The 26,640-nt window shown below is 44.6% G+C and overlaps 1 protein-coding gene across 1 annotated transcript in view; it reads left to right on the top strand.

Moving 5' to 3' along the window:
* The window catches only part of LOC141106917 (uncharacterized), a 40,755-nt gene extending 17,884 nt beyond the window's left edge, over positions 1 to 22,871 (top strand). The window contains 21 exon segments of the mRNA XM_073597847.1: positions 147 to 256; positions 382 to 516; positions 603 to 726; positions 843 to 940; positions 1,049 to 1,198; positions 1,304 to 1,439; positions 1,688 to 1,776; positions 6,910 to 7,051; positions 7,740 to 8,534; positions 8,645 to 8,730; positions 15,136 to 15,194; positions 17,334 to 17,393; positions 17,911 to 18,022; positions 18,368 to 18,499; positions 18,586 to 18,774; positions 18,891 to 19,079; positions 19,166 to 19,289; positions 19,406 to 19,503; positions 19,861 to 20,002; positions 20,523 to 21,907; positions 21,909 to 22,871. Coding sequence (XP_073453948.1) covers positions 147 to 256; positions 382 to 516; positions 603 to 726; positions 843 to 940; positions 1,049 to 1,198; positions 1,304 to 1,439; positions 1,688 to 1,776; positions 6,910 to 7,051; positions 7,740 to 8,534; positions 8,645 to 8,730; positions 15,136 to 15,194; positions 17,334 to 17,393; positions 17,911 to 18,022; positions 18,368 to 18,499; positions 18,586 to 18,774; positions 18,891 to 19,079; positions 19,166 to 19,289; positions 19,406 to 19,503; positions 19,861 to 20,002; positions 20,523 to 21,907; positions 21,909 to 22,154 — 4,601 coding nt within the window. The 3' untranslated portion in view covers positions 22,155 to 22,871.
* Positions 22,872 to 26,640: the final 3,769 nt, after the last annotated feature.

Genomic DNA, 26,640 nt, shown 5'->3' with positions numbered 1-26,640 from the left:
ATTTTTTAGGCTTTCAGGCACTCGTGGTTTTGTTGTTGAATATATTTGGTATTTACTGACACAGTTGTAAACCTCCCTCACTTTTGGAAAGAGATTCTCTGCTTGTCTATGAGTTATAATGACCAGCGATGCCGCTCTGTCTACAGGGATCAGTCTTGTATGGATCAAATCAATGAGCATTGAGGAGGACCCAAGTCACATGACTGAGAGGATATTAGAACTCACCCTGGAGATCATCTACCTGCTGACCGGAGAGGTGAGGAGGATTCTGGGAGGTCACATGACATCACTCTTATCTCTATTAATAAATCACAGACCTGACCGACAGGTGAGGAGGATTCTGGGAGGTCACATGACATTTTTGTTGCTCTTTCAATGCAGAGTGTTCCTCCAGTGAAGTCTGGTAACCATTTAACTATAAGAGTGCCTTCACCTCATTCCCTGAAACCCAAGAAAAACAATGACAAGAAGATTCTAGAAGCCACTAAGAAAATGATTGATCTGCTGACAGGAGAGGTGAGCGGTGACGGGAATTCTGGGACATTATCCAGTAACAGACAAGGGATGTGTCTGGATGGTGACTGTATCATTGTGTGTGTCAGGTTCCTATAAGGTGTCAGGATGTCACTGTCTATTTCTCCATGGAGGAGTGGGAGTATTTAGAAGGACACAAGGATCTCTACAAGGACATCATGATGGAGAATCAGCCACCCCTCACATCACCGGGTAAGAGGAGACTTTATTGTAAAGGAGAGAGCAGTACGGAGGGTCCACCTAGATCCCCCATCATCTGATAAACACATAGAAACAATGTATTCAGTCAGTGTGTGTGTTTCCTACAGTTGGATCCAGTAATAGAAACCCACCAGAGAGATGTCCCCGTCCTCTGTATTCCCGGGATTCCACACAGGAAGGTCACACCATCCCTCACCATCATCAGGTAGGTGGGCAAGAGCAACTAGAACTGAAAAGGAATTCTAAGATTTGAGAGTACATTCTTCTATGTAATATGTCAATTTTTTAAATGTATTTTATCTTTGGGGTTTAGGGTGAAGAACTGAAAGACATCAAAGCTGAGATTAAAGAGGAAGAAGAAGAGTCATTGATAAGTGGAGATCGGCAGTCTATGGGGGAGGGTTGTCTTCTGTATTCCCAGAATTCCACACAGGAAGATCACACCATCCCCCACCATCATCAGGTAGATGGGAAGAACACAAAAGTGACTCTAGACTGTATGAGATTACTCTCTTCTCTCAGCCTATTTTCTGTCACATTTTCTTTTTTTTTCTTTTTGTTGGTTTAGCATGAAGAACAGATCTATGTGAAACATGAGGTTAAAAAGGAAGAAGAGGTGATGGTTGTGATGGGTTATCAGGAGTCTACAGAGAAAGTTGGGATGATGATAACTAAAGAGGGGGAACCTTTTCTAGATAGCACATGTGAGTAATGAACACTGAAACTATTTTTAGTAAATATATTAATGAATGAGGATATTGTAGACGTTAACATCAGGTAATATGATCTGTACAAGGACATCATGATGGAGAATCAGCCGACCCTCTCATCACCGGGTAAGAGGAGACTTTATTGTAAAGGAGAGAGCAGTACGGAGGGTCCACCTAGATCCCCCATCATCTGATAAACACATAGAAACAATGTATTCAGTCAGTGTGTGTGTTTCCTACAGATGGATCCAGTAATGGGAACCCACCAGAGAGATGTCCCCGTCCTCTGTATTTCACACAGGAAGATCACACCATCCTTCACCATTATCAGGTAGGTGGACTTGGTGTAATTGCTAGGTTTAAGTGCTTGTTTCTATCTAGGGGACATGCTCGGTCCATAGCTCTGCATTGGATGTAATGGCGCCAAGGGACAGTCTACCAGAAAAGTGGCATCTGCCGGCGGAGCAGAGGAAGGTAAGTAAAAGTGCTTCTTCTCTCCCCTAGACTAAAAAAGCCGTTATCTCTTGCATTGTGGGTGCAACCTCACTGCAAGGGAACATTTTTAAGTTCCCTGAAGTTGGGAATTAAAGGAGAAACAGCAGACTGATGAGTTAATCTGCTCTCTCCTGCTGTCAGCATGTACCTTGTTAGCACAGCAGCAGAGCCGATTGGCTTATTGTTCTTGTTCTCCCTCTCCCATTCCAAGCCCTACTGTACAAGGATTGCAAGAGCCTGCTACCAAGTCACATTCAGGTACTTACACTGCTTGTATTAAAAAAATGTAATGTATTAGGGATAAAAGAGCTGCTGTCATTTGTGTCTTTTATATCTGCCTGAAGTTTCGGCTTTAACCACTTGCCGACCGATATACGTCAGCAGAATGGCATGCGTGCTAAAATACGTAACCGTCTCGTATGGAGCAGAGAGCCAGTACTAGTGTCGCTCATCCTTCTGGTGAACTGGCAAGCACCAGCAGCCTAGTATATCCTGGTCATACATCCAGCACTGCAGTATCACATGGTGACATGGCAAGTCCCATAAGTGCAGTTCAAGCTGGTGGCGTGGCTAGCACAAGTAGTGTCCCACAGCCACCAAGACAAAGACAGGTCCAACAAGCCCCTAGTGCCCTTCCAGCAGAATATGCCAATCCTAATTGGGAGCCCACCACTTCTGCAGCACCCGTACTCCCCCCCCCCCCATTCACTGGCCAACCCGGAATTCAGGTGGAAACAGTTGATTTTACGTCACTTTATTTTTATTCACTGTTTTTCACGGAAGATATCTATAGATCTATTGTGGACCAAAGCAATTTGTATGCCCGTGTTCTCTGGCTCCATGACCAGGACGTGATATGAGCAGATCTTGCGGTTTATGTATTTTAATGACAATGAACTCTGTTGTCCTTGGGGCGACCCCGAATTTGATTGGCTCTACAAAATTCGTCCCCTCATAAACCACTTCAACAAACAGTTTTCAGCCTTGTTTACTCCCCATCAAGTTGTCTGCGTTGATGAGTCCTTGATTACATTTTCTGGCTGCTTGTCTTTCAAACAGTATCTTCCCAGCAAGCATGTCAGATACGGGGTCAAGTTGTATAAGTGCTGTAACAGGGCAACAGGCTATATATATAGTTTTATGGTTTACGAGGGAAGAGATAGTCACGTGGAGCCCGAGAACTGCCCAGACTACATAGGAGCGCTGGTAAGATAGTGTGGGACTTGGTGTCACCCTTATTCGGAAAGGGGTACCACTTGTATGTGGACAATTATTACACAAGCGTGCCACTTTTTAGTCACTTGTTTGATCGTGGAATTGGCACATGTGGCACCGTGCGATCTAATCGCCAGGGCTTGTTTGTAGAATCCCGACTTAGACGGTGGGAGAGAGCCTGCTTGAGATGTAATAATTTGCTTGCAGTGAAGTGGAGGGATAATCGGAATGTTTTAGTTCTGTCCTCCCTTCACGCATATAAGACAGTCCAAATTCCAACGGCGACTGGTGTTGTGGAGAAACCCCTCTGTATCAACAAATACAACCTTAATATGGGAGGGGTGGACCTCATGACCAGTTGATGGTGCCGTACTTAAAGCGGAGGTCCCGCAAATTTTTTTTTTTAAAGTCAGCAGCTACAAATACTGCAGCTGCCGACTTTTAAAATATGGACACTTAACTGTCCAGGGCGCCCGCGATGTCGGCACCCAAAGCCGATCTGTCGCTCGGCTCTCGGGTGCTGCCACCGCCATCTTCGGAGAGGGAATCAGGAAGTGAAGCCTTGTATGTGCTATACAAAGCTTCAGGACGAACTGGATCCTTCCTAAAATTCCAGAAAGAGATCATAACAGCCCTTCTGTTTCCAGACGGTGCTGTGGCCCAACTTTCCAATCCAAATGCAGTGAGCCGGCTGCATGAGAGGCATTTTCCGTATGTCCTCCCTGGTACCCCTATCCAACGAGTACCCCAAGAAGTTGTTGTGTCTGTAGCAAGCGCGGATATAGGGGTGACACTCGCTTTTATTGTCCCTCCTGTCCTGGCCAACCTGGTCTCTGCATCGTTGGATTTTTTTAAAACTACCACACACTAGTGGAGTATTAGCGTAGGGTACAGCATGGCACAGTCTAGGGCAAACTTTCCTACAGGGTCTCCAATAGGGATGAGCCGAACACCCCCCTGTTCGGTTCGCACCAGAACATGCGAACAGGCAAAAAATTTGTTCGAACACGCAAACACCGTTAAAGTCTATGGGACACGAACATGAATAATCAAAAGTGCTAATTTTAAAGGCTTATATGCAAGTTATTGTCATATAAAGTGTTTGGGGACCCGGGTCCTGCCCCAGGGGGCATGGATTAATGCAAAAAAAAGTTTTAAAAACGGCCGTTTTTTCAGGAGCAGTGATTTTAATAATGCTTAAAGTGAAACAATAAAAGTGAAATATTCCTTTAAATTTCGTACCTGGGGGGTGTCTATAGTATGCCTGTAAAGGGGCGCATGTTTCCCTGTTTAAAACAGTCTGACAGGAAAAATGAAATTTCAAAGGAAAAAAGTCATTTAAAACTACTTGCGGCTATTAATGAATTGCCGGTCAAACAATACACATAAAAGTTCATTGATAAAAACGGCATGGGAATTCCCCACAGAGGAACCCCGTACAAATTTTTTTAAAAAAATGGCGTGGGGGGTCCCCCTAAATTCCATACCAGGCCCTTCAGGTCTGATATGGATTTTAAGGGGAACCCCGGCCAAAATTTTTAAAAAAATGGCGTGGGGTCCCCCCAAAAATCCATACCAGACCCTTATCCAAGTACGCAACCTGGCAGGAAAAGAGGGGGGGACGAGAGAGTGCCCGCCCCCCTCCTGAACCAAACCAGGCCACATGCCCTCAACATTGGGAGGGTGCTTTGGGGTAGCCCCCAAAGCACCTTGCCCCCATGTTGATGGGAACAAGGGCCCCATCCCCACAACCCTTGCCCGGTTGTTGTGGGGGTCTGCGGGCAGGGGGCTTATCGAAATCTGGAAGCCCCCTTTAACAAGGGGACCCCCAGATCCCGCCCCCCCCGTGTGAAATGGTAAGCCTACCATTTCACAAAAAAATTGTTAAAAATGACAAGAGACAGTTTTTGACAATTCCTTTATTTAAATGCTTCTTCTTTCTTCTATCTTCCTTCGGTTTCTCCCTCCATCTTCTTCTGGTTCTTCCTCCATTGTTCTCGTCTGGCATCTTCCCTTCTTCTCGGGCCGCTCCGCATCCACCATGATGGGAGGCTCCCGCTGTGTGACGCTTCTGGTCTTCTGACGGTTCTTAAATAATGGAGGGCGGGGTCACCCGGTGACCCCGCCCCCTCTGACGCACAGGGACTTGACAGGGACTTCCCTGTGGCATTCCCCGTGATGTCAGAGGGGGGCTGGGTCACCCGCTTCACCCATTTAAGAACCGTCAGAAGACGGATTTCCCCACAGAGGTTCGGTGTTCCTCTGTGGGGAAATCCCATGCCGTTTTTATCAATGAACTTTTATGTGTATTGTCGGACCGACAATTCATTAACAGCCGCGAGTAGTTTTAAATGACTTTTTTTCCTTTGAAATGTCATTTTGCTGTCAGACTGTTCTAAACACGGGAAACATGCTCCCCTTTACAGGAATACTATAGACACCCACCAGGTACGAAATTTAAAGGGATATTACACTTTTATTGTTTGACTTTAAGCATTATTAAAATCACTGCTCCCGAAAAAACAGCTTTTTATAAAACTTTTTTTTGCATTGATCCATGTCCCCTGGGGCAGGACCCAGGTCCCCAAACACTTTTTATGACAATACCATGCATATAAGCCTTTAAAATTAGCACTTTTGATTTCTCCCATAGACTTTTAAAGGTTGTTCCGCGGCTTTCGAATTTGCCGCGAACACACAAATTGTTCGCTGTTCGGCGAACTGGCGAACAACCGATGTTCGAGTCGAACATGAGTTTGACTCGAACTCGAAGCTCATCCCTAGTCTCCAAAGATACCATCGTATTTTGAGAGACTCGAACCTGGAACCGTTACGGTTTCGAATAACAAAACATAAATATATAATATTTAAAATCAAAAAAGCCAAAATTAGTCATTTTATTGTTTTTCTCTCTCTATTGTTCTCTCTCTATTGTTCTTCTCTGTTTTACTGTATTTTTTTAACTGCAATGTTTTAGTGATTGGTTTTCAGGGTCCTGCACGCGGCTAGACTCCCTAAAAGTCCCACACATGTGGTATCCCCGTACTCAGGAGAAGCAGCAGAATGTATTTTGAGGTGTAATTAATGGGTGTAATAGGTGTAATAAATATAATTTCAGTAACAACTTTGTGTAAAAAAATTAATATTTTTTTTTCATTTTTCAATCACTTGTGACAAAAAATAAAATATTCAATGGGCTCAATATGCATCTCAGCAAATTCCTTGGAGTGTCTACTTTCCAAAATGGGGTCATTTGGGGGGTTTGTACTGCCCTGCCATTTTATCACCTCAAGAAATGAGCTAGGCAGTCATAAACTAAAAGCTGCGTAAATTACAGAAAACGTACCCTAGTTTGTAGACGCTATAACTTTTGCGCAAACCAATAAATATACGCTTATTGAATTTTTTTTTTACCGAGACATGTGGCTGAATACATTTTGGCCTAAATGTATGACTAAAATTTTGTTTATTGTATCTTTTTATAACAAAAAGTAGAAAATATTTTTTAAGAAGTCTTTTTTCATTTATATCGCAAAAAATAAAAACCGCAGAGGTGATCAAATACCACCAAAAGAAAGCTCTATTTGTGGGAGAAAAAGGACGTAAATTTGGTTTGGGTACAGCATTGCATGACCGTACAATTACCAGTTAAAGCGACGCAGTGCCAAATTTTAAAAAGTGCTCTGGTCAGGAAGGGGTAAAATCTTCCGGGGCTGAAGTGGTTAATAGATGTTTTCTATTATTTTGGGGTTAGGGTGAAGAACGGATTAATATAAAAGCTGAGGTTAAAGAGGAAGAAGTAGAGACGTATGTGGGGGGTGATCAGCCATCCATGGAGGAGGTTGGGATGATTATGAAAAATGAAAAGGAAGAAATGTCTCCACCTATCAACACAAGTAAGTAACGGACACCATGGTAAAAAACGTTCGTTCAGGAAGGAAAAGGAGAAGAGCCATATATAGTGTAAATCAATTTAATTAACAGTAAAGTAGTAATGCACTCACATAAAAAAAACATCATAACCACCATACAAGAAAAACAAACATGAAGTGTCAGACCCAAGATGGCAAACGTGCTTTCCAAGCTTTAATATAACATCATGTTCCCAACAAATGAGGAGGAGATACTGTACACCATATGAAAGGTCCATCTCCATTCCTCAATATAATGTCATGTTCCCAACAAATGAGGAGGAGATACTGTACACAATATGAAAGGTCCATCTCCATTCCTCAATATAATGTCATATTCCCAACAAATGAGGAGGAGATACTGTACACCATATGAAAGGTCCATCTCCATTCCTTAATTATGTCATGTTTCCACAAAATGATGTGGCTAAAACATTTTGTGATATCTCTATTACGCCCCCTATCTGCCATTAATGCAGAAAGCAATGTTCCCCAGTATGACATTTTGAGTGTTTTTTATCTTTAAACTAGTTTGTTTTCATATTTTGATGGTACATTTGTACCCACTTCTGACATTTTAACGTATTGCATTGGTCTGGAGGAAGAGCTAAATCTCCAGTTATTTGTGATCTACTGACATTCTTACATTAATTTATACCTTGTTTTCCAACAGATGGATGTGATGTCAGGAATTCCTCGGAGAGACATCTTCTATTATCTGCTGATTGTAAGTCAGAAGATAATGTCATCACACAGGATCCTCCAGGAGGAAATCCAAATACACAAAATATACATCACAGACCTTCCTGTCCGGAGACATCAATGGATCCCTCTGATCAGGGGGAATCTTCTCATCAATCACATACTATGATTGTAAATATCCATGTAAGATCTCACACTGCAGATCGATCAACAGATCCTTCTAATCCCGAGGAATCTTCCTCACCCCATGAAGGAGATCACCGAGGTGACAATCTATTCTCATGTTCAGAGTGCGGGAAATGTTTCACTCGGAAAGGATCACTTATTCATCACCAGAGAATTCACACGGGGGAACGTCCTTATTCATGCACAGAGTGCGGGAAATCTTTCATTCAAAATGGAGACCTTGATAAACATCAGAGAATTCACACGGGTGAGCGTCCTTATTCATGCACAGAGTGCGGGAAATCTTTCACTCTGAAAGGAGACCTTGTTAAACACCAGAGAATTCACACGGGTGAGCGTCCTTATTCGTGTTCGGAGTGCGGAAAATCTTTCACACTGAAAGGAAACCTTGTTGAACACCTGAAAATTCATTATGGTGAGCATCCATATTCATGTTCAGAGTGCGGGAAAACTTTCGGTTATAAAAGAGGCTATGTTACACACCAGAGAATACACACGCGTGAGCGTCCTTATTCATGTTTGGAGTGTGGGAAATCTTTCTCTGTGAAAGGAGAGCTTGTTAAGCATCAAAAGACACACGGATGAGCATCCTTTTTCATGTATTGAATGTGGAAAATATTTCATTGATAAAGGAGATCTTGTTACACACCAGAGAGTTCACACGAGGTAAGCATTTTTATTCATGCACAGAGTGCGGGAAATCTTTCACCATGAAAGGAAACCTTGTCGCACATCAGAGAACACACTCGGCACTGCGTCCTCAGTGTCATCAGACTGTTTGAAAAGTTTTACAAGTAAAAGAAGTCTAATTAGACATCAGAGGCACCTGCCTATTTTTATTTTTACAAATGTGCAATGGTTTTTACTGGTCTTCTTTTGGCTTCTTGTATTTTTTAGAAACTCCAATGGTGAGATGTGCCTGCTACAATTTCTGCCCCCACTTTGTGGTATCCCCATTTATCTAAATGAGGCATCTAATTGTAAACCCTTTTTGGAAGGGTTTAATTCTGGAAAAATAATCTAATGTTATGGGGGGGGGGGGGGGGGGACTGGCTAACTTGTGGTTGCATTTTGGGAGGTCTGCCCCCTGGCCCAGTATGTTGGGTTGACACAAGTGCAGGCTTTCAGATTTTTGCCCTTCTAACTCAATTGGTTGGGCTTGAATGGACAGTGCAATGTCCATGTCGGTGGTGACATGGAGGTGACATCGCCTGCTATGCGGGATGACGTCGCCATGCGGCATGATGTTATGGCGTCACGATCGCGGGTCGGAATGCCAGAGATCACAGTATGACAGCATTTTGGAAGTGTTTATTTCTGGAAAAACAAACTAAAGTTATCTCCGATGGACAATGGAAGAAGATTTCTCCTTAAAATAGTATTTGGTAATCTCTGGACCTTTATGGAAATCTATAGCAGTCTCTAGATGTGATGAGTTTAAATATATGAAAAAGTGGCATTTGCTTTACTCTACTATCTGTATGGCTATAAACATTTATGTGCCAATACATATGTGATTTCTCTGTAAGATATGAATAAAATGTATTTGTGCTTATGGGGATTATCAATGTAAGCAATTTACGGTAATTTGCGATTTTTTTATTTGTAATAAAGATTTTCTTTTTAATTCATTTTTGTAAACGGATGTCTCCTGGATGTTCTGAGGGAAGCGCTTCCTTTTGTGGGGTCTCATTTGAGTACGCCCTGCAAGGAAAGCATCTCAAAAGCCCTTTTGTGTTTATGGGAAGATGGGCTAACTTGTTGCTTAGGAGGTCTGCCCAAGCCAGAGAATGTAGTGTGGATGATGGAGGAGAGCTGTGTTTTGCTTGCATCTATCTAGCAAGGTTACTTTGCGGTATAGGCAAGGAAGCTGACAGATATCTATGACAAGCAAAGTGCCTAGCAAATAAATAGCCTATGGTCTGTAACAGTAGAAATACACTTAAAAGTTAATTAACTCTGGTACTGTATTCGTGATCTCCAGTGACAACGAGGACTCAGTTGGTAGTTATTGGAGAATCAGGCGAAAGCATCTTTTTCTTCAATGGCTGGTTACAGATGAGTCTTTTGGTGTTAAAGCATTAAGAGTCCTCCTAGCTTATGCCTGACAACCCCTTTTATGTGTCAGGCCGTTTACCATAGTTACCAAACAACAGAAAACATACCTGTTTACTGTAGCTGTAGAGACAATGGACTGCTGAAACTATCAACAGTTCCCACTGTTGGAGGACAGCCTATGTATTCATTACCAAAACATTAGTTTGAGAAACAGCCTAAAACAAAACCTGATTTCTGTTTCTGTGAAAAGTAGTCTGATGGAGAAAATAATACATTTTATATTTTTATATTTTATATATATAATACACTCATGTCAAACACAACATATTCCGCCCTTGATTTTTCTCTCAGACTACACACAGAAAATCTCTTCATTACTAACAACTCATTCTACACATTAATTTTCCTTGAATGCAACCCCTCTAATATTTCAGTCACTGAGAAGGAACTTCAGTTTTTTGTTCATTAGAAAGTCCGTTCTAAAGTTCTTTAGAAACAAGTCCAGGCTTGTAATACATTAAAGGCCTTGCTCTCCACAGCTCTTGTTGTCTTCCTTTATTCTGTCCATCACTTTTCTCTGGTCTTTCTATGCATCAAATCAGAGACAGCATGTGGAGTGGAAAACAAAGCAGATTATCTGTTCCTTCTAATAATACATAAACAGTAGATCCCGGCCCTTCAGCTACAATCTCTACTCTAACTGGCTTCTTGCCTGGATATCTGACTAATACTTTGCCACCTGCTTCTATCCTCTTCTGCCCCTCCCAAAGAACATCAATAGGGAGGAGAGTAAATATACTGATATTTCCCAGAAGATCACTGCTGTTTATTTTGGAAGGTTTGATGTTATGTAGCCTCACTTTCCACTCTTGCTAAGAAGTATCCACTAACTAGTCCGAGTCCCAACCACTGTCTTGAAGCTCATCTGCCAATGCAAATATAACTTCAAACCTTCCTGCCGGATTCCCTCTCATTCTAGATAGGCTTCAGTTTCAGATACGTCAATCTTGGTTTCTATGTCATGGGAAGCAGTAACATGGTATCTGTTAAGCCCTGTTCTTTCAGGTACCTTACATAAATACTGAACTCTGCACTCCAGCCGTGGAATCTGTGCCCCAGCCCCTACCATCCTCTCATATGGTGTGCTTTTGGCTATTGGCCTAGAATTTAACAACATGACTGCCTGTGTGAGGACCCAATCCCACCCCCTTAGTGTATGTGTGGGTGAAAGTTTGTGTATCTGGTCCTTCAATAGCTCATTGTATCTTTCAATCAAACCAGCTGCCTGTGTATGGTATGGGATGTGGCACAATCAGTACACTTCAGAATCTTTGGCCCACTGCTGTACTGTTGATTCGGTGAAGTGTGAGCCATTATCATTTTGGACCTGTTTGGGACAACCATAAGCAACAAGTTTCTGGAGCAGTTGAAACATTGCGGCTTAATCTGCACATTTGCAAGGATGAACAAGCAAAAGTCCTGAATAGGTGTCCACTGCAGTACAACAATATCTCCGTCCATTGTTTGCCCGGGGCAGGGGACCGATGAAGTCAATCTGCCAGATCTCTGTGGGCCTCTCACCCCTCTTAATCTACCCGGTGGAGTACTTTTGCAATAGCCATTGTTGCACTTCTCCACACAATGTACAGTTCCCTATTACAGTCTTTAGCATGTCCATTGATATAGGCAATCCTCTCTGCTGTGCCCATTCATATGTTGCTTTCTGCCCCAAATGTCCAGATTGGTTGTGGGCCCAGTTGGCCAAATTCAAGACAGGATCAATTGGCACAACTGCCTTCACTTTGGCAATTTCATCTGCAACTCTGTTATAGTTTTTAAAGTCTGGAACTAGGGGCACATGTGCGTCAACATGCCCCACTTTTATGGTGCGGGAGTGAGCTTCCTTCCATATATAGTCCCAGACTTCCTTGCCTCCCCACATCACCTTTCCATAAATCATCCATTCATTGGATTTCCACGTGGGCATCCAAGTTGTCAGTCCTTTAAAAACTGCCCAGCTGTCATTGTAGATAGTGTAGTGACATGGGAAGAAGGATCCTCCTGAAGAGTCATCACTACAGCTTTTAACTCTGCATACTGACTGGATCCTCCAATTCCGGTCTCCTGCAGGACTGTGTCTGTACTGTGTGTTGTAGGCTGCTGCTGTCCATTGGCGCCTGGGCAAGGTAACTATGGCAGAACCATCAGTGAACCACGCTGAATCTTTTATGTCTTTTGACAGAGACTCAAAGGGTGGAGCCTCTTAAATGAGGGATGACTGCAGCACTGGAATGTCTTCTGGCTGGGTTCTGGTAAAAGTAACAAGCCCTGCCAACTGTTTTGAAATGTCACTGACATCCCCAGCTGCAATACCCCCTCTTTCTTTAAGGTACTACTTCCATTTCATCAGTGTCTGGTTCTGGGCTACAGCTGCCCTAATGGTCAGTCCATTATCTCTCACCTATCCTGCTATTGTCAATGCAGTATGTGTGGTGACTGTGTCCTTTCCTGTAGTGGTCTCTACATGTTGAAGTGCTGTGTAGGCCCCAAACAGGTGCTTCTCTACGGGCGTTTATCTCTTCTGTGCCCCCGTCACTTGTTTGGACCAAAATCCAATGGGTATTGCTCTCAGTCCTTTCTTTTTATTTGGCTGTCACAGACTCCAAGATATGGTACCTTCCTGCTCCACTACATCCAGCTAAAATGGTACTCCTTGTCTCACGGGTCCCAATCCCTGATGCTGCAAAATGGCTTCTTTAGCGGCAAGGAATGCGATTCACTGCTCTGAACCCTATGAGAACTCAGTCTTTTTCCTGGTAACATTATAGGTCTCACAATCAGTCCAAGATGTGGGATGAACGATCTCCAGAATCCCACAACTCCAATGAACTTCTGTGCCTCCTTTTTGGTAGTAGGGGGGGAAAGCACCTGGATAGTTTGCACAACTGTCTCTGGAATTTTCCTCTGTGACCAAGTCCACATCATTTCCAGGAATTTCACCTCTGTGGCAGTTCCTTGGACTTTGTCTCTGTTGATAGCCCATCCTCTGTACTCCAAGTGCTGTATCGGCAGGTGCAGTGCTTCATTTACATCTTCTTTTGTCCCAGAGATCATGATGTCATCAATGTAGTGAAACAGCGACTTTTAAATTCAGAGTATTAAATCTCGGGCAATCAGTCCATGACAAATCATTTGAGATTTGAGAATGAAGATAGCCTTGCGGAAGGACAGTGATAGTGTACTGGCGGCCATCCCACACCATAGCAAACTGGTCTTGACACTCTGAGTCTATCAAAACTGAAAAGAAAGCATTAGCCAGGTCTATCACAGCATGATATTCTCCTGCCTCTTTAACAATTTTCTCAGCAATTGAGATCATATCCGGTACAGCTGACTTCAATGGAGGTGCCACTTTGTTTAGACCTCTGTAAGCACCAGTCATTCTATGTCCCATCAGGTTTCTTTACTGGGAACACCAGAGACGAGAAAGGACTTACAGTCTAAGGATCCCTTCTCTCAACAGTTCTTGAATAGTCTCCCCAATTTCTTTGTGGCCTCCAGGAAATTTGTACTGCTTGAGACAGACTGGCATCTCTGGTGGAGGAATGTAGACAGGGGTCCATTTTGCATGACCTCTGACCACAGCCTTCAATGCCCTAACCAGATAAGCTTTATCAGGATACCCGAATGTGAATGTACCCCTTTCAGTCTGAATTGAGTGACCTTGAAGTACATCCATCCCAAGAATATTTTCGGGTAACTCTGATAGCAAAACATTTGTCATAAATCTTGATCCCTTGCCAATAGCCAATTTCACCCGTATCCTAAATGCCGGTGTGGTTTGCCCTCCCAAACCTTCTACATAAATCAATTTTCTTTTGTGATGGGAAGGATTTCCTTGCAAAAGTGTAACTTCAGCTCCGCTATCAACTAAAGCCATTACATGTGTAGGAGAAGATGACATCCTAACCATACAGTGACAGGTGCTGTCTCCTGCTGTCACTGCCCTCACTGCTATTACAGGAGACTCACCTTCCCTTCATAAAGGATAAGGAACCTCCCAATACCCTTTTCTGATTCTTTCTAATTCCTCCCCAGGATAAAGGGATTTGAGTTTGGGTCCATGTTCAGTTTTGGGAATTGGTTTGGGGCTAACAGGAGGGGTCTATTCTGTTTTGTCTAAGTCTAGGCTGATGTTATCTTCACTAGGAGTAGTGTTTCTAACCCTGACGGTTTTCCCTACTAAATGTTTCCACCTTTTGAGCATTTCTGCAGTAGAAATACCATCTATCTCTACTTTAGGTCCACCCACATTTATTTCCTAAAGATAACTAGCCTGGTTTTCTCTTCATCTCCTGTCTTCTCCACCACATTCCTATTCTTCTCTGTTCTTTTCTGCTTGTATTCTTCCTGTCTGGCCTTGATCTTATCTACTGCCCTGACAGGTTTTGTTTTAGTCTCTTCTAGCTCCCCTAACTGGCTTAAAAGGGTTGTGGCTTCATGAATCTTGCTGTTTAATCCAAGGTCTCCCAGCAAGGACAATAAAGGATCCCTGAGATGATTAAATGGCGCAAACGTCATCAGCTTAGAGCACAGAGCAGACGTAAAGGGTTCTATATCTGGACCCATCCATTTTGGAAACATATTTAATCTGGTTATACAACCCATCTCGCGTAACCTGGAAATACCCTCTCCTCTTGATCTCCAGTGGTATTTTCCAGGTCAGTAGGACTAGCGTATACTCGGACTATTCCATCTTTCACGAGGTCCAACAGTGAAAAATTCACACTAAACTCTCTGGCTTTTTGCATTGCCTGACGCAATTGTGGATCATGGATGGGTTAACGCTCCCATAGCCACTGCTTCCTTACCTGACAAAACGGCACTGTTCACCCCTTCATCCCACAAGCATAGGAGCCAACTCAATAGGGGCTCCCCAGACCTTTGTTTTGTATTGTTTTGCCAGCTCATGGAGTTCAGTTTGTGTAAACTCCTGTACTTCTTCATATATATCTGGGATTGTGATAATGCACCGCCCCATCTGCCATATCCTCTCTATCATGTTGCCTTTTCCTATGCTTAGTAATGTTAGGTCTGGCATACTTTTTCTTTTCCACTAACAGATCATCATCAGAAATGTCAAAATCTATCACACAAGCTGTGCGGATGGTGGAGAAGTGCTGTGGGAGAATGTAGTGTGGAAGGTGGAGGGGAGCTGTCGGAGAATGTAGTGTGGATGGTGGGGGGAGAGCTGTCGGAGAATGTAGTGTGGATGGTGGAGGAGAGCTGTCAGAGAATGTAGTGTGGATAGTGGAGGAGAGCTGTCGGAGAATGTAGTGTGGATGGTGGGGGGAGATCTGTCAGAGAATGTAGTGTGGATGGTGGGGGGAGAGCTGTCGGAGAATGTAGTGTGGATAGTGGAGGAGAGCTGTCCGAGAATGTAGTGTGGATGGTGGGAGGAGATCTGTCAGAGAATGTAGTGTGGATGGTGGGGGGAGAGCTGTCGGAGAATGTAGTGTGGATAGTGGAGGAGAGCTGTCCGAGAATGTAGTGTGGATGGTGGGAGGAGATCTGTCAGAGAATGTAGTGTGGATGGTGGGGGGAGAGCTGTCGGAGAATGTAGTGTGGATGGTGGAGGAGAGCTGTCGGAGAATGTAGTGTGGATGGTGGAGGAGAGATGTCGGAGAATGTAGTGTGGATGGTGGAGGAGAGCTATCGGAGAATGTAGTGTGGATGGTGGAGGAGAGCTGTCGGAGAATGTAGTGTGGATGGTGGAGGAGATCTGTCGGAGAATGTAGTGTGGATGGTGGAGGAGAGCTGTCGGAGAATGTAGTGTGGATGGTGGAGGAGAGCTGTTGGAGAATGTAGTGTGGATGGTGGAGGAGATCTGTCGGAGAATGTAGTGTGGATGGTGGAGGAGAGCTGTCAGAGAATGTAGTGTGGATGGTGGAGGAGAGCTGTCAGAGAATGTAGTGTGGATGGTGGAGGAGAGCTGTCGGAGAATGTAGTGTGGATGGTGGAGGAGAGCTGTTGGAGAATGTAGTGTGGATGGTGGAGGAGACCTGTCAGAGAATGTAGTGTGGATGGTGGAGGAGAGCTGTTGGAGAATGTAGTGTGGATGGTGGAGGAGAGCTGTCGGAGAATGTAGTGTGGATGGTGGAGGAGAGCTGTTGGAGAATGTAGTGTGGATGGTGGAGGAGACCTGTCAGAGAATGTAGTGTGGATGGTGGAGGAGAGCTGTAGGAGAATGTAGTGTGGATGGTGGAGGAGAGCTGTAGGAGAATGTAGTGTGGATGGTGGTGGAGAGCTGTCAGAGAATGTAGTGTGGATGGTGGGAGGAGAGCTGTCGGAGAATGTAGTGTGGATGGTGGGAGGAGAGCTGTCGGAGAATGTAGTGTAGATGGTGGGAGGAGAGCTGTTGGAGAATGTAGTGTGGATGGTGGAGGAGATCTGTCGGAGAATGTAATGTAGATGGTGGAGGAGAGCTGTTGGAGAATGTAGTGTGGATGGTGGAGGAGAGATGTCAGAGAATGTAGTGTGGATGGTGGAGGAGATCTGTCAGAGAATGTAGTGTGGATGGTGGAGGAGAACTGTCAGAGAATGTAGTGTGGATGGTGGAGGAGAGCTGTTGGAGAATGTAGTGTGGATGGTGGGGGAGAGTTTTTTTTTCCAAGAAAATTGCGTTTCAAAAACTGCTGCGCAAATACCGTGTGACATAAAAAATTGCAACACCCACCATTTTATTCTATAGGGCCTCTGCTAATAAAAATATACATAATGTTTGGGAGTTTTAAGTAATTTTCTAGCAAAAAAAGGTAGATTTTTACATGTACAGTGGGAACAAAGTGTCAGAATTGGCCCGGATGGCAGTTGTGTCACAGTATACAAATTAGTGTGACTGTAATTTGTAACTGCCATTAGGCAATATAGAATATAACAAGGAGCTTTAGAGCCCAAGGTGTATAGTCCCAAACATGGGATCTGCAACAATAAGATATGGCATTGTCATTTAACTTTGGGTTTGATAATAGATTAATGGATGGTACGGCAGCAGGCACATTGTAGACTGCAGTATATATATTATATATTTTTTTTTAAATTCTTTTTATTTAAATTTTTATAATAAAGTTACAAACATTAAAACAGGGTCAACAGTCAGCACTTCAATACACCACCACCAGTGAACATTGCAGCTCTTGCAGTATTTATATTTAACACAAGGTGGTGATCCCAGTTCAAAATGCACAGACAGGAAGTGATATAAGGTATAGACAGGAAATGATGTAGTAACAGGCAGGAAGTGATGTAGTCATATAAACAGAAAGTTCCGGGTGAAAGGTGAGTTGGGAGGAAGTAAAGACAAAAGCTGGCAGCTGAGGAGGTAATAAGATTTATTTTATATTTACACCCAGTAATCCCTCCGTCATGTCCGTCCTCTTCCTCCATAGTCACTATGATGTCTTTTATCTCCAGCAGATGCTAATACACACATAAATGGATATTATAAACAGTATAGATATATAACCTAAACATGGAGCCATCTATCCATCTATATGGACATACGATGGCTCTAAAAATAGAACTTCTCACTAACTGAATAATAAAGTTAAGTTAAAACACACCAACTTAGGGTCGGCCATCACTGTGGGTAAACTCTGCCCCCTTGACCCTGCAGTGATGGCACTATGCCGAGCCAGGAAAGGAAAATTACGGTAAGTATTTGGTAACAATTTTCCGTTATATTTTTTAGTCTTTCAGGCACTCGTGGTTTTGTTGTTGAATATATTTGGTATTTACTGACACAGTTGTAAACCTCCCTCACTTTTGGAAGGAGGGTTTAAAATGATTCTCTGCTTGTCTATGAGTTATAATGACCAGTGCGGCCGCTCTGTCTACAGGGATCAAGGTCTTGTATGGATCACATCAATGAGGATGGAGGAGGACCCGAGTCACATGACTGAGAGGATATTAAACCTCACCCTGGAGATCATCTACCTGCTGACCGGAGAGGTGAGGAGGATTCTGGGAGGTCACATGACATCACTCTTATCTTTATTAATAAAACACAGAGCTGACTGGAGAGGTGAGGAGGATTCTGGGAGGTCACATGACATCACTCTTATCTTTATTAATAAAACACAGAGCTGACTGGAGAGGTGAGGAGGATTCTGGGAGGTCACATGACATCACTCTTATCTCTATTAATAAAACACAGACCAGACCGGAGAGGTGAGGAGGATTCTGGGAGGTCACATGACATCACTCTTATCTCTATTAATAAAACACAGACCTGACCGGAGAGGTGAGGAGGATTCTGGGAGGTCACATGACATTATTGTTGCTCTTTCAATGCAGAGTTTTCCTCCTGTGAAGTCTGGTAACCATTTAACCATAAGAGTGCCTTCACCTCATTCCCTGAAACCTAAGAGAAGCAATGAGAAGATTCTAGAAGTCACCAATAAGATAATAGAGCTGCTGACAGGAGAGGTGAGCGGTGCTGGGAATTCTGGGACATTATCCAGTAACAGACAAGGGATGTGTCTGGATGGTGACTGTATCATTGTGTGTGTCAGGTTCCTATAAGGTGTCAGGATGTCACTGTCTATTTCTCCATGGAGGAGTGGGAGTATTTAGAAGAACACAAGGATCTCTACAAGGACGTCATGATGGAGAATCAGCAGACCTTGAATGATGAAAAATTAAGAAAAGATGAGGTTATATTAAACCTCACCCTGGAGATCATCTGCCTCCTGACTGGAGAGGTGAGAAGGATTCTGGGAGATCACTTGACAATACTTTTATCTCTAGTAATAAGGCTGAATCCTGTCCAGAGAGGTGAGGAGGGTTTTAATATTATATTTATTGCTGTATATCACAGGACTGTGCTGTAGTTATGAAAACATCTCTTGGGAATATTACAAAAAGGAAAAGTCCCCGCTTATCTACCAGGAGACAAAGACAAAACCCCATACCTGTGCCTCCACGGACCTTCCTGAATCTTGAGAGCAACAGCAAGAAGAAGATTCTAGAAGTCACCAACAAGATGATGGAGCTGCTGACAGGAGAGGTGAGCGGTGCCGGGAATTCTGGGACATTATCCAGTAACAGACAAGGGATGTGTCTGGATGGTGACTGTATCATTGTGTGTGTCAGGTTCCTATAAGGTGTCAGGATGTCACTGTCTATTTCTCCATGGAGGAGTGGGAGTATTTAGACGGACACAAGGATCTCTACAAGGACGTCATGATGGAGAATCAGCCGCCCCTCACATCACCGGGTAAGAGGAAACTTTATTGTAAAGGAGAGAGCAGTAAGGAGGCTCCCCCTAGATCCCCCATCATCTGATAAACACATAGAAATAATGTATTCAGTCAGTATGTGTGTTTCCTACAGATGGATCCAGTATTGGGAACCCACCAGAGAGATGTCCCCGTCCTCTGTATTCCCAGAATTCCGAACGGGAAGATCATAACATTCCTCACCATCATCAGGTAGGAGCAGAGGAAGTAAAAGTGCTTCTTCTCTCCCCTAGACTAAACAAGCCGCTATCTCTTGCAGTGTGGGTGCAGCCTCACTGCAAAGGAGAAACAGCAGACTGATGAGTTCATCTGCTCTCTCCTCCTGTCAGCATGTACCTTGTTAACAGTGCAGCAGAGCTCCCATTCCGAGCTCTACCTTACAAGGACTGAGAGAGACTGATACCAAGTCACATTCAGGTACTTGCACTGCTTGTATAAAAAAAAAAATGTAATAATGTATTGGGGAATAAAGAGCTGCTGTCATTTGTTTCTTTTATATCTGCCTGGAGTTCAGCTCTAATAGATGTTTTCCATTATTTTGGGGTTTAGGGTGAAGAACAGATTAATATAAAAGCTGAGGTTAAAGAGGAAGAAGTAGAGACGTATGTGGGGGCTGTTCAGCCATCCACGGAGGAGGTTGGGATGATTATGAAAAGTGAACAGGAAGAAATGTCTCCACCTATCAACACAAGTAAGTATAGGCACTATGGTAGAAACCATTCAGGAAGGGAGGAAGAGCCTCATATAGTGTAAATCAATTTATTAAAACCAATAAAAAAGTAGTAATGCACGCTCATATAAAAAGACATTATAACCACCATACAAGAAAAGCAGGAAGTGTAAGACCCATGATAGCAACCGTGCTTTGCAATCAGTGAAAATGATGTTGCCCAGAAGTCCCACCCTACATGTTTCGTCATCAATTTGCAACATTCTCAGGATCACCCTGATGTGAGTCCATTACTACTTTTTTACTGCTTTTAATAAATTGATTTACAGGCTTTCCTCCCTTTTTTGGTATATTTTCGGAGTGCGATTTGTTACAGGAACATTGTCCCTAACAAATGACGTGAAAGGTCCATCTCCATTCCCCAATATAACGTCATGTTCCCACCAAACGAGGAGGAGATACTGTATACCATATGAAAGGTCTATCTCCATTCCTCAATATCAAGTTATTTGGCATTGATTTAAACCTTGTTTTCCATCAGATGAATGTGACGTCAGGAATTCCTCGGAGAGACATCTTCTATTATCTGCTGATTGTAAGTCAGAAGATAATGTCATCACACAGGATCCTCCAGGAGGAAATCCAAATACACAAAATATACATCACAGACCTTCCTGTCCGGAGACATCAATGGATCCCTCTGATCAGGGGGAATCTTCTCATCAATCACATACTATGATTGTAAATATCCATGTAAGATCTCACACTGCAGATCGATCAACAGATCCTTCTAATCCCGAGGAATCTTCCTCACCCCATGAAGGAGCTCACCGAGGTGACAATCTATTCTCATGTTCAGTGTGTGGGAAATCTTTCACTCAGAAGGGAGTACTTACAAAGCACCAGAGAATTCACACGGGTGAGCGTCCCTATGAGTGTTCAGAGTGCGGGAAATCTTTCAACCGGAAAGGAAACCTTGTGCAGCACCAGAGAATACACACGGGTGAGCGTCCCTATGCATGTTCAGTGTGCGGGAAATCTTTCTTTCAGAAAGGAGACCTTCAGACTCACCAAAGAATTCACACAGGTGAGCGTCCATATTCATGTTCAGAGTGCGGAAAATCGTTCACTCTGAAAGGAAGCCTCGTGCAGCACCTGAGAATTCACACAGGTGAGCGCCCCTATTCATGTTCAGAGTGTGGGAAATCTTTCTTTCAGAAAGGAGCCATTCGGACTCACCAAAGAATTCACACAGTTGAGCGTCCTTATTCATGTTCAGAGTGCGGAAAATCTTTTGCACTGAAAGGAAACCTTGTTGAACATGAAAGAATTCACACAGGTGAGCGTTCTTATTCATGTTCAGAGTGCGGAAAATCTTTCCGAATGAAAGGAACCCTTGTTGAACACCAGAAAATTCATACTGGTGAACACCCATATTCATGTTCAGAGTGCGGGAAAACTTTCAAATATAAAATAAGCTATGTTAAACACCAGAGAATACACACAGGTGAGTGTCCTTATTCATGTTCGGAGTGCGGAAAATCTTTCACTCAAAAAGAAGGCCTTATTATACACCAGAGAAGACACACGGGGGAGCGTCCTTTTTCATGTATTGAGTGCAGAAAATCTTTTTTTCATAAAGGAGATCTTGCTACACACCAGAGAATTCACACGGGTGTGCGTCCTTATTCATGTTCGGAGTGCGGGAAATCTTTCACTCTGAAAGGAGAGCTTGTTAAGCATCAGAGAAGTCACACGGGTGAGCGTCCTTATTCATGTACAGAGTGTGGGAAATCTTTCACTCAAAAAGAAGGCCTTAATATACACCAGAGAAGACACACAGGGGAGCGTCCTTTTTCATGTACTGAATGCGGAAAGTCTTTCTTTCGTAAAGGAGATCTTGTTACACACCAGAGAGTTCACACGAGGTGAGCGTTCTTATTCATGCACAGAGTGCGGGAAATCTTTCACCATGAAAGGAAACCTCATTGCACATCAGAGAACACACACAGCACTGCGTCCTCAGTGAGATCAGACTGTTTGAAATGTTTTACAAGTAAGTCTAATTAGACATCAGAGGCACCTGCCTGTTTTTATTTTTACAAATGTACAATGGTTTTTACTGGTGGGCCGATATCTTCTTTTGGCTTCTTGTATTTTTTGGAAACTCTAATGGTGAGATGTGCCTGCTACAATTTCTGCCCCCCACTTTGTGGTATCCCCATTTATCTAAATGACCCATCTAATTGTAAAGCCTTTTTAGAAGGGTTTAAAAATAATCTAATGTTATGGTTATGGGTGGGCTGGCTTACTTGTGGCTGCATTTTGGGAGGTCTGCCCCCTGGCCCAGTATGTTGGGTGGTACTGGACACGAGTGCGGGCTTTCAGATTTTTGCCCTTCTACCTCAGTTGGTTGGGCTTGAATGGACAGTGCAATGTCCATGTCGGTGACATGGAGGTGACATTGCCTGCTATGCGGGATGACGTCACCGTGCGGCATGATGTTATGGCGTCACATTCACGATTGCGGGCCAGAATGCCAGAGATCACAGTATAACAACTTTTTGGAAGTGTTTATTTCTGGAAAAACAAACTAAAGTTATGTCAGAAGGAGATTTCTCCTTGAAATAGTATTTGGTAATCTCTGGATCTTTATGGAAATCTATAATAATCTCTAGATGTGATGAGTTTAAATATATGAAAAAGTGGCATTTGCTTGACTCTACTATCTGTATGTCTATAAACATTTATGTGCCAATATATATGTGATTTCTCTGTAAGATATGAATAAATTATGTGTGCTTATAGGTATGGGGATTATCAATGTAAGCAATCTACGATAATTTGCGATTTTTTTTTTATATTTGTAATAAAGATTTTGTTTTCCTTTCATTTTTGTAAACTGATGTCTCCTTGGCTGTTGTGAGGGGAGATTGGAGTACATCGGACAAGGAAAGCCCTCCCTCTCATACCCTTTTGTGTTTATGGGGAGGTGGGCTAACTTGTTGCTGTGTATTGGGAGGTCTGCCCAAGCCAGGGAATGTAGTGTGGATGGTAGGAGCAGAGCTGTCAGAGAATGTAGTGTGGATGGTGGGGGGAGAGCTGTCAGAGAATGTAGTGTGGATGGTGGGGGGAGTGCTGTCAGAGAATGTAGTGTGGATGGTGGGGGGAGAGCTGTCGGAGAACATAATGTGGATGGTGGAGGAGAGCTGTTGGAGAATGTAGTGTGGATGGTGGAGGAGAGCTGTCAGAGAATGTAGTGTGGATGGTGGGGGAGAGCTGTTGGAGAATGTAGTGTGGATGGTGGAGGAGATCTGTCGGAGAATGTAGTGTGGATGGTGGAGGAGAGCTGTTGGAGAATGTAGTGTGGATGGTGGAGGAGAGCTGTCGGAGAATGTAGTGTGGATGGTGGAGGAGAGCTGTCGGAGAATGTAGTGTAGATGGTGGGAGGAGAGCTGTCGGAAAATGTAGTGTGGATGGTGGAGGAGAGCTGTCGGAGAATGTAGTGTGGATGGTAGAGGAGAGCTGTCGGAGAATGTAGTGTAGATGGTGGGAGGAGAGCTGTCGGAAAATGTAGTGTGGATGGTGGGAGGAGAGCTGTCGGAGAATGTAGTGTGGATGGTGGGAGGAGAGCTGTCCGAGAATGTAGTGTGGATGGTGGGAGGAGAGCTGTCGGAGAATGTAGTGTGGATGGTGGGAGGAGAGCTGTCGGAGAATGTAGTGTGGATGGTGGAGGAGATCTGTCGGAGAATGTAGTGTGGATGGTGGAGGAGAGCTGTCGGAGAACATAATGTGGATGGTGGAGGAGAGCTGTCGGAGAATGTAGTGTAGATGGTGGGAGGAGAGCTGTTGGAGAATGTAGTGTGGATGGTGGAGGAGAGCTGTCGGAGAACGTAGTGTGGATGGTGGAGGAGAGCTGTCGGAGAACATAATGTGGATGGTGGAGGAGAGCTGTCGGAGAATGTAGTGTAGATGGTGGGAGGAGAGCTGTCGGAAAATGTAGTGTGGATGGTGGGAGGAGAGCTGTCGGAGAATGTAGTGTGGATGGTGGGAGGAGAGCTGTCGGAGAATGTAGTGTGGATGGTGGGAGGAGAGCTGTCGGAGAATGTAGTGTGGATGGTGGGAGGAGAGCTGTCGGAGAATGTAGTGTGGATGGTGGGGGAGAGCTGTCGGAGAATGTAGTGTGGATGGTGGGAGGAGAGATGTCGGAAAATGTAGTGTGGATGGTGGGAGGAGAGCTGTCGGAGAATGTAGTGTGGATGGTTGGGGGAGAGCTGTCGGAGAATGTAATGTGGATGGTGGAGATGAGCTGTCGGAGAATGTAGTGTGGATGGTGGAGGAGAGCTGTCGGAGAACATAATGTGGATAGTGGAGGAGAGCTGTCGGAAAATGTAGTGTAGATGGTGGGAGGAGAGCTGTCGGAGAATGTAGTGTGGATGGTGGAGGAGAGCTGTCGGAGAATGTAGTGTGGATGGTGGAGGAGAGCTGTCGGAGAACATAATGTGGATGGTGGAGGAGATCTGTCGGAGAATGTAGTGTGGATGGTGGAGGAGATCTGTCGGAGAATGTAGTGTGGGTGGTGGAGGAGAGCTGTCAGAGAATTTAGTGTGGATGGTTGGAGGAGAGCTGTCTCGGAGAATGTAGTGTGGATGGTGGAGGAGATCTGTCGGAGAATGTAGTGTGGGTGGTGGAGGAGAGCTGTCAGAGAATTTAGTGTGGATGGTTGGAGGAGAGCTGTCTCGGAGAATGTAGTGTGGATGGTTGGAGGAGAGCTGTCTCGGAGAATGTAGTGTGGATGGTTGGGGGAGAGCTGTCGGAGAATGTAATATGGATGGTGGAGGAGATCTGTCGGAGAATGTAGTGTGGATGGTGGGAGGAGAGCTGTTGGTGAATGTAGTGTGGATGGTGGAGGAGAGCTGTCGGAGAATGTAGTGTGGATGGTGGGAGGAGAGCTGTTGGAGAATGTAGTGTGGATGGTGGAGGAGAGGTGTTGGAGAATGTAGTGTGGATGGTGGAGGAGATCTGTCGGAGAATGTAGTGTGGATGGTGGGAGGAGAGCTGTCGGAGAATGTAGTGTGGATGGTGGGGGAGAGCTTTGGGAGAATGTAGTGTGGATGGTGGAGGAGAGCTGTCGGAGAATTTAATGTGGATGGTGGAGGAGAGCTGTCGGAGAATGTAGTGTGGATGGTGGAGGAGAGCTGTCAGAGAATGTAGTGTGGATGGTGGAGGAGAGCTGTCGGAGAATGTAGTGTGGATGGTGGGAGGAGAGATGTCGGAAAATGTAGTGTGGATGGTGGGAGGAGAGCTGTCGGAGAATGTAGTGTGGATGGTGGGAGGAGAGCTGTCGGAGAATGTAGTGTGGATGGTGGAGGAGAGCTGTCGGAGAATGTAGTGTGGATGGTGGAGGAGAGCTGTCGGAGAATGTAGTGTGGATGGTGGAGGAGAGCTGTCGGAGAATGTAGTGTGGATGGTGGGAGAGAGATGTCGGAGAATGTAGTGTGGATGGTGGGGGAGAGCTGTCGGAGAATGTAGTGTGGATGGTGGAGGAGAGCTGTCAGAGAATGTAGTGTGGATGGTGGAGGAGAGCTGTCTCATCCTTAATAGAGAGGATACATTGCTGAAACTGGCAGCAAAGGAGGTAATAAGATGTTATTTTATCTTTACACCCAGTAACCCCCATCATGACCGTCCTCTTCCTCCATAGTCACTATGATGTCTTTTATCTTGAGCAGATACTACATATACATATAGAGTAGGGTTGTCACCTATCTGGTTTTCTCCCGGACAGTCTGGTTTTTGAATGATGTGTTCGGATTTACATCTGACCCAGACACATCATTCACATCAGACTGCACCGAGAGTGACATCTGATGTCTCCCCTCTCCCTGACCGCAGCTTGGTTCAGCAGAGCAGAGTGTCAGTGAATCAAAGCTCCTCCCCTTTTCAGTTCTGTATACACACACAGGAGGAGGGAGGAGAAGGGGAGCAGGTATGTGCTGATCTCAGGTCTGTAGAAAGTCTTTATTATGCTCTGTAGATGAAGGAGGGAAGGGGAGAGAGTGGATTTGAAATCTGACAACCCCTCCTAGGACTATCTCCCTTTCCAAACACCCCCAGCACATATCCTACCCCCACCCCCCAGCACATATCCAACCCCCTAAGCACCCCCCAGCACACATCCAACCCCCTAAGCACCCCCCCAGCATATATCCTACCCCCCTTGCACTAGCCCTCTCCCCTACAAAGTGCCCCACCAGCACATATCTGTCCCCCCATGCACCCCCCAGCACATATATGACCCCCCCAAGCGCCACCCAGCACAAATCCGACCCCCCTACCCTCCCATTGCTCTAGCCCTCTCCCATCCCAAAGCACCCCCCAGGACATATCTGACCCCCCCTAGTGCCCCCAGCACATATCTGACCCCCTACCCCCCCCTTACACTACCCCTTTAAAAACACCCCTCCAGCACATATATGACCCCCCCACCCCCATCTTGCACTAGCCCTCTCCCCTCCTAAAGCGCCCCCCAGCACATATCTGACCCCCCCCTTGCTAGCTCTAGCTCTGTCCCCTCCCAAAGCATCCCTATAGCACATATCTGACCCCCCCTCCCCGGCTAGCACTAGCCCTCTCCCCAGGACATATCGGACCCCTGC

Source organism: Aquarana catesbeiana, linkage group LG08 (genome assembly GCF_042186555.1).
Source record: "Aquarana catesbeiana isolate 2022-GZ linkage group LG08, ASM4218655v1, whole genome shotgun sequence".
NCBI classification, from domain to species: domain Eukaryota; kingdom Metazoa; phylum Chordata; class Amphibia; order Anura; family Ranidae; genus Aquarana; species Aquarana catesbeiana.
Note: the sequence above shows the minus strand (reverse complement) of the source record. Positions and strands in the feature narration are given on the sequence as shown.